This window comes from Saccopteryx bilineata, chromosome 2, assembly GCF_036850765.1.
Source record: "Saccopteryx bilineata isolate mSacBil1 chromosome 2, mSacBil1_pri_phased_curated, whole genome shotgun sequence".
NCBI classification, from domain to species: Eukaryota; Metazoa; Chordata; class Mammalia; order Chiroptera; family Emballonuridae; genus Saccopteryx; species Saccopteryx bilineata.
The window spans coordinates 82,549,188-82,566,076 of NC_089491.1; the positions used below are offsets into that span (position 1 = coordinate 82,549,188).

At 39.7% G+C, this 16,889-nt stretch overlaps 1 protein-coding gene across 1 annotated transcript in view; it reads right to left on the reverse strand.

The window, feature by feature from the left end:
- The window catches only part of HACD4 (3-hydroxyacyl-CoA dehydratase 4), a 46,356-nt gene continuing 29,467 nt past the window's right edge, over nucleotides 1-16,889 (reverse strand). The window contains exons 6-7 of the mRNA XM_066257348.1: nucleotides 6,214-6,339; nucleotides 1-5,348 (exon numbers count right to left, since the gene is read on the reverse strand). Coding sequence (XP_066113445.1) covers nucleotides 5,266-5,348; nucleotides 6,214-6,339 — 209 coding nt within the window. The 3' untranslated portion in view covers nucleotides 1-5,265. The remainder of the gene's footprint in view (nucleotides 5,349-6,213; nucleotides 6,340-16,889) is intronic.

Genomic DNA, 16,889 nt, shown 5'->3' on the forward strand with positions numbered 1-16,889 from the left:
CTGATATTTGACAAAGGAGGTAAGGAAATACAAGGGTGTAAAGACAGCCTCTTTAACAAATGGTGTTGGGAAAACTGGACAGCTACCTGCAAAAAAATGAAACTGGATCATCAGCTTACACCACTCACAAAAATAAACTCAAAATGGATAAAAGACTTAAATGTAAGCCTTAAAACTATAGGCATATTAGAAGAAAACATAGGCAGTAAGCTCTCGGACATCTCTCGGAGCAATATATTTGCTGATTTATCTCCACGGGGGAAGTGAAATAAAAGACAGGATAAGCAAATGGGACTATATCAAACTAAAAAGCTTTTGCACAGCTAAAGACAACAAGAACAGAATAAAAAGAGAAACTACACAATGGGAGAACATATTTTGACAATATGTCTGATAAGGGGTTAATAACCAAAATTTATAAAGAACTTGTAAAACTTAATACCAGGAAGACAAACAATCCAATCCAAAAATGGGCAAAAGAAATGAATAGACACTTCTCCCAAGAGGACATACAGATGGCCAATAGGCATATGAAAAAATGCTCAACATCTGTTTTTAGTTTTTATCGCAGTCAAGCTTGAGAAGCTCAGCTCACATAGATATGTGGTTGAAAACGGGAGCAATGTCAAAATAGCTTTGTTGGCCAGAATGGGGAACTCCTTGGCAACAGATAACCAAAAACTGTCCCAAGAAAGATTAGCAAACTTTAGCTTTAAAGTTTGATAACATTGTGATGCATTGTATATCACCCTCTGCGGGGCCTCTTTTAAAAAGAAAAAGGTAAAATATCTATATATACCATCAGGATAGACATAATCAGCTGAGGCTGAGGCTTAATCTCGTGGTGGCAACATTTACCTCCAGTCCTGACCAGGATTAGAAATCGGGACCATGGGGAAGAGTAGCAGCTTCAACTACTGGCCGTGGCCACACAATGACAAGTATGCAGCAGCCCCAGCGGGGACCTTCCTGGGTGTGGGTGAGAGGCGGCCTACTATTGGTTCATTGCTAGTGGTCAGGATGAATCCTAGAAGGTGATTGGTCAGTGAGCATTTCCTGTGCCTCCACTCTTCCTGTAGCTGATAGCTGGAGGGATTGTGAGGGGAATGTTTATGTTCGGATGGAAGTGGCTGGCAGCAGGCCGTATCCGGCACGTGGGCCGTAGTTTGGGGACCCATGTTTAATTTCCCCATGGCACACCTGACCATGTCTCACAGCACACTGGTTGAAAAACACTGCATTAAGCTAACCACCAGGGTCTCATCTCAGTTCTAAAAACGGAACTACATTGTATGTTGGCTTTTATTTAAATAGTTCTTATTAGCAATTTTTGTCCAAAGCTGATGTTAGACTCAAAAACAGTGGGTCTCAGACAGCAGTGTATAAGAGGCTCCTTTGAAGAGCCTATCAAAATGCAGGTTCCTGGGCCCATTACCAAAGCTTCTGATTCAGGACTCTGCATTTTAACCAGGCACTCTGGTTCATTCTGTGACTTTTGCTCCCTGGGCTTACTTTGAATAAGTGACCTGGAGAAAAATACCAAGTCCAAATTAGCAAATCACTTGGATCCAGAAGAAGAAAGTAAAAATTATCCAAACACAGGAAAACAATGTTGCAAAACAAAAATAAACAAATGATAGGAAGGTGTTGGGAAAAGGAGAGATCATTTCTATTTAAATCACTTTAATATAATACTTTAGGGGCAATTAAATGTAGCTGTTGTCTTTGTACATAAACCTAAACGTAAGTTTCTCCAGAGAAAGATTTACCATATTCCCCATATATAAGATGCTCCCATGTAGAAGACGCACCTTAATTTTAGGGCCCAAATTTTGGAGAAAAAAAAAAGTATTATATAAAGTTATTGAACTCAAGTTTTATTCGTCATAAAATTCATACAACTCCTTATCAATGTCAAAACTCCCATCCATTAGCTGGTCCTCATCTGTGTCTAATGACCTATCACTGACTTCAACAATGAGCACAAAACAAGCATGAAAAAGTGTGAAATGCAAGTAAAAAATATATAACCACTGTATAAGATGCACCCAATTTTGGGACCCCAAATTTTTCAATAAAAGGTGCATCTTATATATGGGGAAATACTGAATATGGTAGATATTGATGTTGTAGCTACTTCAACTCCTAGAAAAAACAGGTTCCGCCCTGGCCGGTTGGCTCAGCGGTAGAGCGTCGGCCTAGCGTGCGGAGGACCCGGGTTCGATTCCCGGCCAGGGCACATAGGAGAAGCGCCCATTTGCTTCTCCACCCCCTCCGCCGCGCTTTCCTATCTGTCTCTCTCTTCCCCTCCTGCAGCCAAGGCTCCGTTGGAGCAAAGATGGCCCGGGCGCTGGGGATGGCTCTGTGGCCTCTGCCTCAGGCGCTAGAGTGGCTCTGGTCGCAACATGGCGACGCCCAGGATGGGCAGAGCATTGCCCCCTGGTGGGCAGAGCACCGCCCCTGGTGGGCATGCCGGGTGGATCCCGGTCGGGCGCATGCGGGAGTCTGTCTGACTGTCTCTCCCCGTTTCCAGCTTCAGAAAAATGCGAGGAAAAAAAAAAAAAAAAAACAGGTTCCTATATGCGACAATTTGCTCAACATAGGTAGAGTAAGGTACATTCTATAGTAACAAACTTGTTTGCAGGAAGCCTGGTAAAGGTGTTATCATCCTGACCTGTGACTGGCACATCGTACACACAAAATGTTTCTTGAGTGAACACAGGCACATGTATGCAGCTGACTAGAGATCAACTCATTCTACTCAGGTTAACCTGTTTATTAAAAACAAAGCTAAAACCAGGTAAGAGTGTTTTCTGAAAAGCATACTACAGTAAAATAAAATGCATCTGACTGAGTGAATATGCTTGGAACATGTTTGTTATTGCTTGGTTTTCAATGACTCTGATAAAGGAAAAGCTCAAGGACTCTGATACTAACGTGGGGGTGAGGTTTTCTTGCTTTTGGCTTTTTTTAAATGTATTTTTCAGGAAACTTTTGCTGACTGATGAAGTAAATTCTCCACAGCAGTTTTGATTTGGTGCAGTTTTACTTTTCTTATTCCTCAGCACCAGAGGCACTGATGCTATGATTACCATTCCTTTGCTTGGGTTACTTGGAACTTCAGGTAATTAATTTTTGGCATTTTAAACTCCAAAGGAAGATTATTTAAAAGTTATATCTTATGCTTTCAAAATATCTAAAGGTTCCTGTTTTCACCTATAGTAATTAGATTTGAGAAACTAAGCCTTTGACTACACTGAACAAAATAAAGATTTGATGGGCATAGAGTTAAAATAGATAACCAAAGAAATAAACTTTGCAGTCTTGGTAACATCCAGTTAACTAAATGGTTACTCTCTTGATTTCTTAACTTGGGGAACATGACTTGTTGTGGGAGAACTTGAGTGGGAGAAGAAAGTACGTCTTTATTTTCACTAATCTAGTGAAATTTAGTATTTAGCTTTTAATATAAGTAACCAGTCTCAATAATACTAACAATTGTGTGTCACCATAGGAAATTACAGATCATTTCATGTTACAATTGTTGTAGATATCTCAAATTACTGCCAGTCCTCACCTCTATTTCAAAATTACCATAATTATAAATTTACTAGTTGTGGGTTTTTGTTTTTGTTTTTTTTTGGGGGGGGAGCTTCTATTTTTTTCCTAAAGATTTTTTTTTATGTTTATTGATTTTAGAAAGAGAGGAACATTGAACTGTTCCTGTATGTGCCTGACTGGGGATCGAACAGAACCAGCAACCTCTGCACTTCGGGACAATGCTCTAACCCAATGAAACTATCCAGCTAGGGCTGGTCTTCTATTTTATGAAGAGAAGTTTTCCTCAGGTATTTTGCTTTAAAAACTTAAAGCATTATTTAGTAATGAAACTTTAATTTCTTATAATGACCCAATAAATTGTAGTTTCTCTAGTTCTTCATCTTCATTGTAGTGATTCTAGATGGATAATACAGCACTGTCTGTATGTAGCCATCTTTGTTGGGAGGAAGCCAGACTAAGTTACGTAAAGTTTGTAAAGGATATCTGTTCTCTTTGCGCACTAAAGCTTTCAGTAAATTTTTTTAAATTTAGAAGTAAATAACCAACTTTAAAAGCAAAATAAAATGTAACTTTTAAAAAATACTTATTTTAAAATTCTAAATATGACATTAAATTTATAAAGATATTGATTTATTAATGCTCAATTATTTCTTTTCAATTGTTTTACATAGTGGTACAAGGTTGCCATTTTTTTGTAATTACATTTTTACTTCCTGGTTCTCATGTAACAAAATATTTAGTACCCTTTTTATATAGTTTCTGGATAAGATTCTATAATTCTTTCCAAGAAAGTGAATGATATACCAGTAGTTCAAAAATCTTTTTATTGTTCTGTTATTCACATATATTTTAAATCTTCAAAGAAAGGATCAGTTTTAAAACTATAAGTGATGTCATATATGGCATTAAAGTAATTAGCAATAGTAATTCAGTAATAAATGATCTGAAACATGACTAGTTCTTAATTTTCTTACCTCCTTTAAATGATTTACTATATTTTTGTGTCTTTTATATCCCTGTAAGTTATATATGGCCTGATTATATTTTTAAGAATGTGGAGCATTAATTTGTGTATTTACCAAAGATCTACGTATTTTGTTTTTATCAGAGTCCTCTTTTAAGGCATTCAAGCCAAAAATAACTTGTGTACTATGAATGAATATTCTCTCAGGTTTTAGAAAAATATTTACTGTTTTAAGTGTCTGATGTTTAAGGTGAGTGTTACCCCTGGGATGGTGACATCAGACTGTAAAATGTTATTCTGGACAACTGCAGAGCCTCTGTCACATCGCTGCCTCCAGTGGGTCTGCTGCTCTTCGGGAATTCAGAAGTGAAAAGAAATAGAAGCAAATAGACGTAATTTAGGTTAATAACTTTGGTTTCTCAATTTAATTGAATCTATTCCAGTTAATCTATTTCTCATTACCCTTATAGGAAAGTAATTAGGCTTCATGTAATATAAATTCAACTTGTATAGAATCCACAGCTTTGGAGAAAGAGTGTTCAGAGTATATGTTTAGAAAATATACCGTGGGAGAATCACAGACTGCGGTGATGAGTCTCAAGTTTGGGGAGGCATGCAATTGTATGTCATGGATTTTTGTCAAGTACTAGGCATTTTCCACCAGAATGCTTCCTGTATTGTGTTTATTGCAGTGGAATCCACAAGCCTGGTTTTTCTCTTGTCGCATCAGAATGTGTCCCTCACATTTTCTTCTTTTTAATGGGGAAGACTCTGAGGACGTCTCTTCTTTCTGAGTAAAGATGACTGTAGGTAAAATACATACCTAATATGGGGAAGGAAAGGGAAGAAAGATTGATTAACCATTCTTTGGAAAGGACCGTAGTTTTAAAACATGGTCAGAGTGCTGCCTGGAGTTCAGGAATGAGACTTGTAAGGGAGATTCAAAGAAGGAATGTTTGAAGAAGTGTCCAGTTTTTCTGCAGGAGTGAAGGAAAGCAAACCCCTCTATCTTACTATTTTGTTCATTGCAAGGAGTTAATTTTTGTCCTTTCTTTAAGGTATCTCTCTCCACTTCCCTAATGCTTCACAACTGTCTTCTCTTTTACATGTCATTGTTATATATTATATATCTGATAGTCGTTACCTTCTAGAGGTAATCATTATATTGGGGATGTCCAGCTTAGAGCTTGAGAAGCTAAAATGTAATAATGAAACCTTAAAAAATCGATCAAATATTTTCAGCTGTAAGGTTTTGTTACATACATTTTCTTGAGTCTTTAGCACCTTCTCCCACTTGCCTGCTCAGAAACACTAGCACATAAGGCCAAACCGAAAGCCAAATAAATATAGATGGAAAAATTAGAAATAGACAAGGCTGCAGATTTTGACATCTAGATTATTCTTTTGTAGATACCTGTCTATAGTCAAATTTCTATATTTCATACATACTGCAGTTAAATTTTCTGCTAGTAAAACATTTCTGGTTTATCTCTTATTTGTTTGATCTTGTGATGTCTTAAAAAAAAAGTATTATAAGTTTTAGGTGCTTTACTAACAAAATCTAATTTATTGTATCAGGCTTCCTCTTTGGTCTTTCCTATATTTGTAACCCTTTCTGTTAAAGTAGATAGTAACACACTCCAAAAAAGCACAGGAAGAATGCAAAAACAAATCAGCAAGCCACTTACCAACAAAGAGCATCAGGAGATATATCTTCAGCACATATGGGAAATAGATGGATAAGTCGAAGGGCAGCGTTGTAGAGTAAGTGCCAAAGGATTCAAAATAGGGCAGCGACTGATAGATGGCAAATGCTGTTTAAAGAAAAAAGATGGAATCATGGAGATTCCTCTGCTTAACTTACTAAGGGATGTGTATATATGTCTGCACAGTAGACATATATTTAAATTTGATAATGACAGTTTTGTGACAATTGCTGAATCCTTTAGCGAAAGCTACAGTTTCGTATAGAAATCTGCTGAATGATTAAATTGGCAACGTCATTATAGCAGTGTGACTTGCTGAATTTTTGTCCAACTTACTTTTTATTCTGCCAACTAAGAAATAGTTTACAATGTTTCTTCAAATGATATCTCAAATCACTTTTCCCCTTAGCCACAAATAGGGGTGGCTGATAAATGAACAAATTTAGAAAATGCTGCTGTTATTTTCCTCTTGGAGTTTCACTAAACGCATTAGTAGAAATTTTCAAATGTTCTGCAATAAAGTAACTGGTTCCGCAAGCAGGTCCAAGATTGCTGGGTGGGAAGATGCTGAGCTCACCCCTTCCCAAGAACACATGGAATATAAGCCTATATTTAGACCAGTTCCTCCTGAGAGACAACTCTTGTCCAGTTGCACAGTTTCTTCAAAACAAACAAGAGAGAGAGGGAGAGACACCACATAGAGAAGGCTGGGGAACCATGAGAGCTGTCTGGGATCTGAGAAAACTTTCCAGCACTAGAGGAACCAGTGAGCACCACTGTTTGTTTCCCCTGCATTTGGATAGTGGTTGAGAACTCTGTCCAGGGTCTCTGGCCAACCAGTATGATGCTATAGCAGGTCCCCAGCCACACCCCTGGAGCTAGCTCCAAGAGGAGCAGAAGGGTGCCATCACATGCATGCCCAGGGCCCCTCCATTCAGAAGTTAATCTAGCAAATACTTCAGGGCACTGCTGTACGCACCCACTAGGCTACACACCCATGTGGGGCTCCCCCACCCAGAGAGAGTGCAGAACTAGCCAAGCATTGTGGCGCTCACAGGCAGAACTGTCCTGTCCTGAGAAAGTGTGGAGATAGTGGGGACTGCTGCACATGCATGTTGGGCTGCCCTGCCAGGAGAAAATGCAGAACTAGTAGGGCTCTGCAGCACTAGCACATATAGTTGCCCTACCAGAAAAGGAAGGACTATTTCCAAAGTCATTCCAAACCAGATAAAGACATTAGTAAAAGAAAGAAAGAAAGAAAGAAAGAAAGAAAGAAAGAAAGAAAGAAAGAAAGAAAGAAAGAATTACAAACAATATTGCTAATGAAATGCATCCAAAACTTTTTTTATATATAACTTTTTAAGCAGGGTGTAGGGGACAGACAGGAAGGGAGAGAAAGGGAGAGAGATGAGAAGCATTAATTCTTTGTTGTGGTACCTTAGTTGTTCATTGATTGCTTTCTCATGTGTTCCTTGACCAGGGGGCTACAGCAGACAGAGTGACCCCTTGCTCAAGCCAGTGACCTTGGGCTCAAGCTGGTGAGCCTTGCTCAAACCATATAAGCCCGCGTTCAAGCTGGTGACCTCAGGGTCTCAAAGCTGGGTCCTCACCTCCTAGTCCGACTCTCTATCCACTGTGCCACCGCCTGGTCAGGCAAAACCTATGTACTCTTATTGCTCAATATCACCCCATTAAATATCATTTCTAAATAAGAAAATAATATGATCTCTTCCATTGGAAAAAAATCAGAAAAAAAATAATAAAATGGCAATAAGTACATACCTATCAATAGGTACTTTAAATGTCAATTGACTAATTCTCGAATCAAAAGACACTGGGTAGCTGAATAGATAATAAGACCTGCATATGTACTACTGCCTATAATTCAGATCAAAAGGCATAGAGAGACAAAGTGAAGAAATGGAAAAAGATATTTAATGCAAATGGAAACAAAAAATAGGTGAAATAGCAGTATTTATAAGAGACATAATAGACTTTAAGACAAAGGCTATAACAAGGGACAAAGAACAACATTTTATAATAATAAAGGGATCAGTCCAACGAGAAAATAACTGTTATCAACATCTACACATCCAAAGTAGGTGCACCTAAATATGTAATGCAAATATTGACAGGCATAAAGGGAGAAATTGACAGTAACATCAAAATAGTAGGGGGCATTAACACCCACTTAAATCAATGGTTTGATCATCCAGACAGAAAATCAACAAAGCAAGTGACCTGAGTGAAACATTAGAACAGATGAACTCAATAGATATTTATAGGACATATATATCCTTTTAAAATCCTTTTTAAATGCAGTGGAACATTTTCCAGGGTAGATCATGTTCGGCCATAAAGTATCAATCAGAAGGTAGCCTGACCAGGCAGTGGCACAGTGGATGTAGTGTCAGACTGGGATGTGGAGGACCCAGGTTCTAGACTCCAAGGTCGCCAATTTGAGTACGGGCTTATGGGGTTTGAGCAAGGCTCACCAGCTTGAGCCCAAGGTCGCTGGCTTGAGCAAGGGGTCACTCGGTCTACTGTAGCCCCCAGTCAAACTACATATGAGAAATCAATCAATGAACAACTAAGAAGTCGCAACAAAGAATTGATGTTTCTCATCTCCCTCCCTTCCAATCTGTCTGTCCCTATCTGTCCCTCTCTCTGACTCCCTCTGTCTCTGCCACACACAAAAAATAAATAAATAATTAAAACAATTTTAGAAGGTAGAAATTCCATCAAGCATCTTCTCTGATCAAAACATTATGAAATTAAAAATCATTTACCTGAGGAAAGTTAAAAAGAAAAACCCACACAAAGCTAAAACAGCATGCTACTAAATAATAAGGGAGAACTATGAAATCCAGTAGGAAATCGGAAGATAGCATGAAACAAATGAGAATGCAAATACAATGACCCAAGAATCTATCGGATAGCAAAAGCAGTTTAAAGAGATATTCATACTCCTTCCAAAAGAAACAAGAAAAATCTCTATCTAACCTTACACCTAAGAAGTAGAAAAAGAAAAAGCCCAAAAGGAATAGCAGGAAGGAAATAAAAATCAAAGAGGAAATAAAGTGTAAAAATACAATAGAAAAGATAAATAAAACCAAGAGCTAGTTCTTTAACATTTATTTTTTTTATTTTTTTTATTTTTCTTCATTTTTCTGAAGCTGGAAACAGGGAGAGACAGTCAGACTCCCGCATGCGCCCGACCGGGATCCACCCGGCACGCCCACCAGGGGCGGTGCTCTGCCCCCCAGGGGGCGATGCTCTGCCCATCCTGGGCGTCGCCATATTGCGACCAGAGCCACTCTAGCGCCTGAGGCAGAGGCCACAGAGCCATGCCTAGCGCCCGGGCCATCTTTGCTCCAATGGAGCCTTGGCTGCAGGAGGGGAAGAGAGAGACAGAGAGGAAAGCGCGGCGGAGGGGTGGAGAAGCAAATGGGCGCTTCTCCTATGTGCCCTGGCCGGGAATCGAACCTGGGTCCTCCGCACGCTAGGCCGACGCTCTACCGCTGAGCCAACCGGCCAGGGCTGAGCTAGTTCTTTAAAAAGATAAAATTGATAAACCTTTCATCAGATTCATCAGGAAAAAAGGGCCCAAATACCATATTTACCTAAGTATAAGATGCTCCCATGTATAAGACAGACCTTAATTTTGGGACCCAAAATTTGAAAAAGAATATGTAATACATAAAGTTATTGAACTCAAGTTTTATTCATCACAAAATTTATACAACTTCTCATCACTGTCAAAATTCCCATCCATTAGCTTGTCCTCATCTGTGTCTGATGACGAATCACTGTCTTCAACAATGAGTGCAAAAACCGCAAAGAAGTGGGAAATGCAGGTAAAAAAATGTACAACCACTATATAAGATGCACCCAGTTTTAGATCCCAGATTTTTCAAAGGGTGCATCTTATTCATGGGGAAATAAGTAAATAAAGTTAGAAAAGAGAAATAACAGAAACCACAGAAAAATAAAGAATTAAAAGAAAATGTTAAAAAATGCCAACAAATTGGACAATCCAAAAGAAATTAATATATTTCTAGAAACATACAATCATCTAAGAATCGTGAAGAAACAGGAAATCTGGATAGTCCAACTACAGTAACAAAATTGAATCACCAATCAAAAAAAAAAAATCCAACAAACAAAAGTTCTGAACCAGATGGCTTCACAAGTAAATTCTACCAAATACTCAAATAATGCCTATGCTTCTCAAAGTATTCTTTAAAAAATAGAAGAAAGAAATCTCCCAAACTCATTTTATGAGGCCAGCATTACCCTGATACCAAAAACAAAGAGACAGCACACACACACAATTTAAGGCCAATATCCCTGATGAACACAGATGTAAAAATCCTCAACCAAATGTTAGCAAATCAAATTCAGTAATACGTTATAAAGACCATACACTATGATCAGGTGAGATTTATTCCTACAATGCAATTTGATTCAGTATCTACAAATCAGTTAACATGATACATACACAAAATGAAGAATTAAAATTATATGATCATATTGATAGAGGCAGAGAAAGCATTTGACAAAATCCAACATCCATTCATGATTAAAAAAAAAAAAAACAGACCTGTGGTGGCGCAGTGGATAAAGCGTCGACCTGGAAATGCTGAGGTCGCCGGTTCGAAACCCTGGGCTTACCTGGTCAAGGCACATATGGGAGTTGATGCTTCCAGCTCTTCCCCCCTTCTCTCTCTCTCTCTCTCTCTCTCTCTCTCTTTCTGTCTCTCCCTCTCCTCACTAAAATGAATAAATAAATTTAAAAAAATTAAAAAAAAAACAACAGGAAAGTGGGCACAGAGGAAACAGAGCTTGACATAATAAAGGCCATATATAACAAACTACAGCTCACATCATAATCAACAGTGAAAAGCTGAAACCTTTTTAAGATCAGGAACAAGACAAGGATGTCAAATCTCACCACTTTTATTTGACACAGTATTGTAAGGCCTAGCCACACAAACAGACAAGAAAAAGTAATAAGAGGCATCCAAACTGGAAAGGAAAAAGTAAAATTCATCATTGGCAGAGGACCCTAATCTACCATAAAATTATTAGAACTAATAAATGAATTCAATAAAGTTTCAGGATATAAAATACTCAGAAATTGGTTGCATTTTTATACAATAATAAATTATCAGAAAGAGAAATTAAGAAAACAATCCCATTCATAATTGCACCAAAAAGAATAAAATATCTGGGGAAAAATTTAACCAGAGACGTAAATGACCTGTACTCAGAAAACTATAAGACACTGGTCAAAGAAATTGAAGATACAAACAAATGGAAGCATAAAACATGTTCATGGATAGGAAGAATTAACATCATTAAAATTTTTTTTTCTTTTTCTTTTTTTTCTGAAGCTGGAAACGGGGAGAGACAGTCAGACTCCCACATGCGCCCGACCGGGATCCACCCGGCACGCCCACCAGGGGCGACGCTCTGCCCACCAGGGGGTGATGCTCTGCCCCTCCGGGGTGTCGCTCTGCCGCGACCAGAGCCACTCTAGCACCTGGGGCAGAGGCCAAGGAGCCATCCCCAGCGCCCGGGCCATCTTTGCTCCAATGGAGCCTTGGCTGCAGGAGGGGAAGAGAGAGACAGAGAGGAAGGAGGGGGTGGAGAAGCAAATGGGCGCTTCTCCTATGTGCCCTGGCCGGGAATCGAACCCGGGTCCCCCGCACGCCAGGCCGACGCTCTACCGCTGAGCCAACCGGCCAGGGCCACATCATTAAAATATTATATTACCCAAAGCAATCTACAGATTTTATGCAATTCTTATCAAAATACCAATGACATTTTTCACACAAATAAAGGAAATTATCCTAAAATTTATATGGAACCAAAAAAAAAAAATCCCAAATAGCCAAAACAATATTAAGAAAGAATAAAGTTGAAGGTATCACACTACCTTGATATCAAACTATACTATAAAGCTAAAGTGATCAACCAGCATGATACTGGCATAAAATAGACACATAAATCAATGGAAATAGAAAGTCCAGAAATAGGTTCATGCTCATATGGTTTATTAAATACAACCAAGGAGGCAAGAATTTACAATGGGGTAAAGACTTGTCTCTTCAATAAATGATGACAGAAAACTGGACACATAGATGTACAAAGTGAGACAAGACCATTTTCTTACACCATATACAAAAATAAAATGAATTAAAGATTTAAATGTAAAATCTGAAAAATAAAATTTCTAGAAGAAAACATAGACTATAAATGCTGACATTTCCCGTAGCAATGTTTTTAGATATATATCATAGGGCAAAGACAACAAAAGCAAAAATAAACAAATGGTACTACATCAAACTAATAAGCTTCTGCACAGCAAGGGAAACCATCAACAAAATGAAAGGGCAACCTACTGAATGGGAGGAGATATTTGCAAATGATATATCTGATAAGGATTTAATATCCACAATATATAAAGAACTAATACAGCTTAACATCAAAAAATAAATAAATAATTCCATTCAAAAATGGGCAGAGGACATGAATAGACAGTTCTCCAAAGAGGACATACATATGGCCGACACATATAATGATGCTCAACATCACCAATCATAAGAGAGATGCAAATGAAAACTACCATGAGCTATCACCTCACACCTGTCAGAATGGCTTTCATCAAATCACTAAACAAGTGTTGGCAAGGATGTGGTGAAAATGAAACCCTGGTGTACTCAGTGGGACTGCAAATTTGTGCGGCCACTGTGGAAAACAGCATGGAGACGACAAAAAATTAAATATGCACCTAATGACCCAGCAATTATTCTGATATTTATCCAAAGAAATCCAAAACTAATTCAAAAAGTTATTTGCACCCTTATGTTCATTGCAGCATTATTTACAATAATGAAAATGGAAGCAACTTAGGCATCCATCAATAGACAAGTGAATAAAGATTTTTGTACACATACAGTGGAATATTACTCAGCCATAAAAAAAGAATAAAATCTTGCTATTTGCCACAACATGGATTGACCTAGAGAGTACTATGTTAAGTGACACAAATCAGATGAAGACAAATACCATATGATTTCACTTACATGTGGACTCTAAAAAACAAAAGAAATAAAACAGACTCATAGATACACAGAACTGGTGCTTGCCAGATGAGAGGAGGACTGGAATGATGGATGAAAAAGGTGAAAGGGACTAAGTTTGAATCACCAGGTATAAAAATAGTCATGAGGACATGATGTACATAGAGCATAGGGAAGATAGACAATATTTTAATAACTATGTATGTTGTCAAATGGGTGCGAGACCTATTGTGCTGATCACGAGATACATAAATGTCTAATCGCTGTGTTGTACACCTGAAACTAATATAATATTGTATGTCCATTATAATTGAAAAATATTTTTTTAAGTGAGATGAGGGGAGATAGTGAGACAGATTCCTACATGTGCCCCCACTGGGATCCACCTGGCAACCCCTGTCTAGGGCTGATGCTCGAATCAACTGAGTTATTTTTAGCACCTGAAGCTAATGTGCTCCAACAAATCAAGCTATCCTCAGTGCCCGGGACCAACACTCAAATCAATTGAGCCACTGGCTGCAGAAGTGGAAAAGGGAGATAGGGAAGAAAGGGAAGGGAAGAGAATCGGGTGGTCACTTCTCATGTGTGCCCTGACTGGGGACTGCTGGGTCATACTCTATCCACTGAGCCAACTAGCCATGGTGAAAATGACTCTTTTTAAAAAGGCAATACATAGACCAATTCTGATTCGTTTAGCACAAAATGAAGGTGAAACATAATGAGTGAAATCTGAATAAATGTGCTGAACTTATAGAGTACAGAATTTTTCTCTACTTCCTAAGTAAAAATTAATTACAAATGTCAAGCCTTGTTAGCCCTTTTAAAATACTGCTATCTTCCATAATTAAAGGTGATGCAAGTCTTTCCTCACATAAAGAAATAGCTAAAACTTTAAGTTTCCTTTTCAAGTAGAAACTTTAATCAATCTAACATAATCTAACCATCAATCAAATAATTGCACAATTAAGTTAAAGAAAAGAGGTCTAGGCATTCATTCACCAAAGTAATGTATTGCTAAGTATGTCTTGATGACCTAATGCTGACTGAATGGCTCTCCTCAGCTTGGAATTCAGCTGTTCAAGATTAATTCCTATTATATAAAATTATGCCACCACAAATACTCTATTCAGAATTAGAATTTAAGATACTTAGAATTTCACTTGGTTAAAGAAAGGAAAAACATGTAATCAAAACTAATTGTTTAGGGGAGCCAAGATGGCCATAGAGTAGGCAGACACACCAAATCCCAGTTCCCAGAGCCAAGGTGGATTGCAACTTAAATCTGAGAACCCTCATCGTGAAGGACAAATTTTGGACTGAACTAGGAGGATTCTACAACCAAGGACCACCAAAGAACCCACACTGAATCTGGTAGGAGGGGCAGAGAAGCGGAGAAGGCTACCCTGCTCCCAGGTAGCAGGGACTAGTGGAGGAATTTACACGAAGGAGAGGGCTGTCCAGGGAGTTGCAAGTCCTTATCCCCAAAGCCAGAATCCCAACCTAGAGCCCTGGAGCTGGGAAGGGGCTGACGGACAATATCTGGCTGAGAAAAAAAGCCTGGATACAGTCTGAGAGGAGGCAGGACTCTCAGACCCAGGCTCTGTATTAAAGTAACTACACAGAGAGCCTCGCTCACAGCCACTTTTCCAGAGCTTCAGGAGGACACCCTAACCCCTGGGCTGAGTCACTCTCTAAATTTAATGTGAACCAATATCACCAGCAAAGGAGAGGAAGTGCGGGTCCACCTGGGGCTCCCCTACCCTGGCTAAAACAAAGGCATTTAGAACCAGGTGCCATATTAGGGACACAAACAGGGAGTACAGAGGTCTAAGCTATGCCACCCACCACACTGCTGAGTGCTTGCCGGAGCAGACAGGCCAGAGGCGGCAGGACGTGGCTGCAGTTTGAGTGAGCACGCACAGGCCAGCCCACGGACCTCGGGACTGCCATAGCTGTTGGGAAAGCCTGGGCTCGTGCACACCCCTGCGCCTTGAGTGGCCCGCCCTAGGCAGGCACTGGAAGCCCAAGAATCAATGGAGTGGTAGCGCAGGGGCATGCGTGAGCCCACCAGTGAGGGCAGAGCTCGCGGGGCCGCAGCAGGGAGCCCGGCGCGCAAACCGGCCAGGGGCTGGGTATGCCCTTGGCAGTGATGCCAGCAGAGGCGGAGCCCCAGTGGCAACTGAGTGGGGAAGCGCGCCTGCGAGTCTGCCAGCAACGGTGGAAGTCATGCCAGCTACTGCAGGAATCAGGTGGTGCGATAACCTGCTTAGGGTATGGACACGCCCCTAGCAGTAACATCTGCACGGGCGAACTCGGCAGAGATCCGAGAGGGCACGGGTGATCCCAGAGGCCGCCGCTGTGAGCTGAGCCAACGAAGGCAGTCCCAGGGGTGGTCCAGGCGGGCGTGCAGGCACGCGGCAGACCAGGGCTGCTGCGGCAGTCACGGAGGTGGGCTGGACCCAGCAGCACCTGAGCCCAAAAGCCCCGGGAAGCAACAGCAGCAGTGGCAGAGTAGAGAGACCACAAAACGGGAGTTAAAATGTCTGGTTAGAAAAACACCTGAGGTGAAGAAGTAGACCACATCTAATACTGTACCTAATCACTGAATTACAGTACTGAGCCCAACAAGTAGCCAGCAATAAAAGACAACAGAAAGCAGAGTTTAGGGAAACTTGAACTTTTAAAGTAACTTCTCCCAGGCCAACAGTAGATAAAAGCAAGCTTAGAAATGCAGCTGATATTTACAATGGCCCCTGGACCCAGCAGAGATAGCCACAAGATCCGGATAACCTGTAGCTCCCAAATATTGAATAAGAACCAGTCACAGGAGTGACCCCCAACGATCTCCCCCAGGTCCCAGCCAGAGAAGTCCAGGGCAACACAGACAAAATGGGAAGACAAAAAAGTGCAATCCAAATGACTCAACAAGAGAAACCTTCAGAAAAAGAGCTGAGTGAGACGGCTATAAGCAAACTACCAGAGGCAGAGTTTAGAATAATGATTATTAGAATGCTGAAAGATCTTAGAACAACAATGGAAGGTCACATTGAGGATATAAATAAAGAAATAACAAGTATTAAAAAGGACATTGAAATATAAAGAAGAACCATTCAGAAATGACAAATACAATATCTGAAATGAAGACTACACTAGAACCAATTAAAAGATTAAAAGCAGGCTAGATGAAGCAGAGGATTGAATCAGCGATTTAGAAGACAAGATAATTGAAAACACGGAAGCGGAGCAGCAAATGAAAAGAGAATGAAAATATCTGAGGAAACTCTAAGAGAGCTGTGTGACAATCTAAAGACACAACATCCGCATCATAGGAGTTCCTGAAGAAGAAGAGAAAGAACAAGGGTTAGAAACCTTGTTCAATCAAATCATAGCAGAAAACTTCCCTAAGTTGAGGGAGGAAAACGTCACACAAATTCAAGAAGCACAGAGAACTCCATGAAAGAGAAAGACAAAGAAATCCACACCAAGACACATCATAATTAAAATACAAAAGCTAAGAGATAAAGCAAAAATATTAAAAGCTGCTAGAGAAAAAAAAGGCTATCACCTACA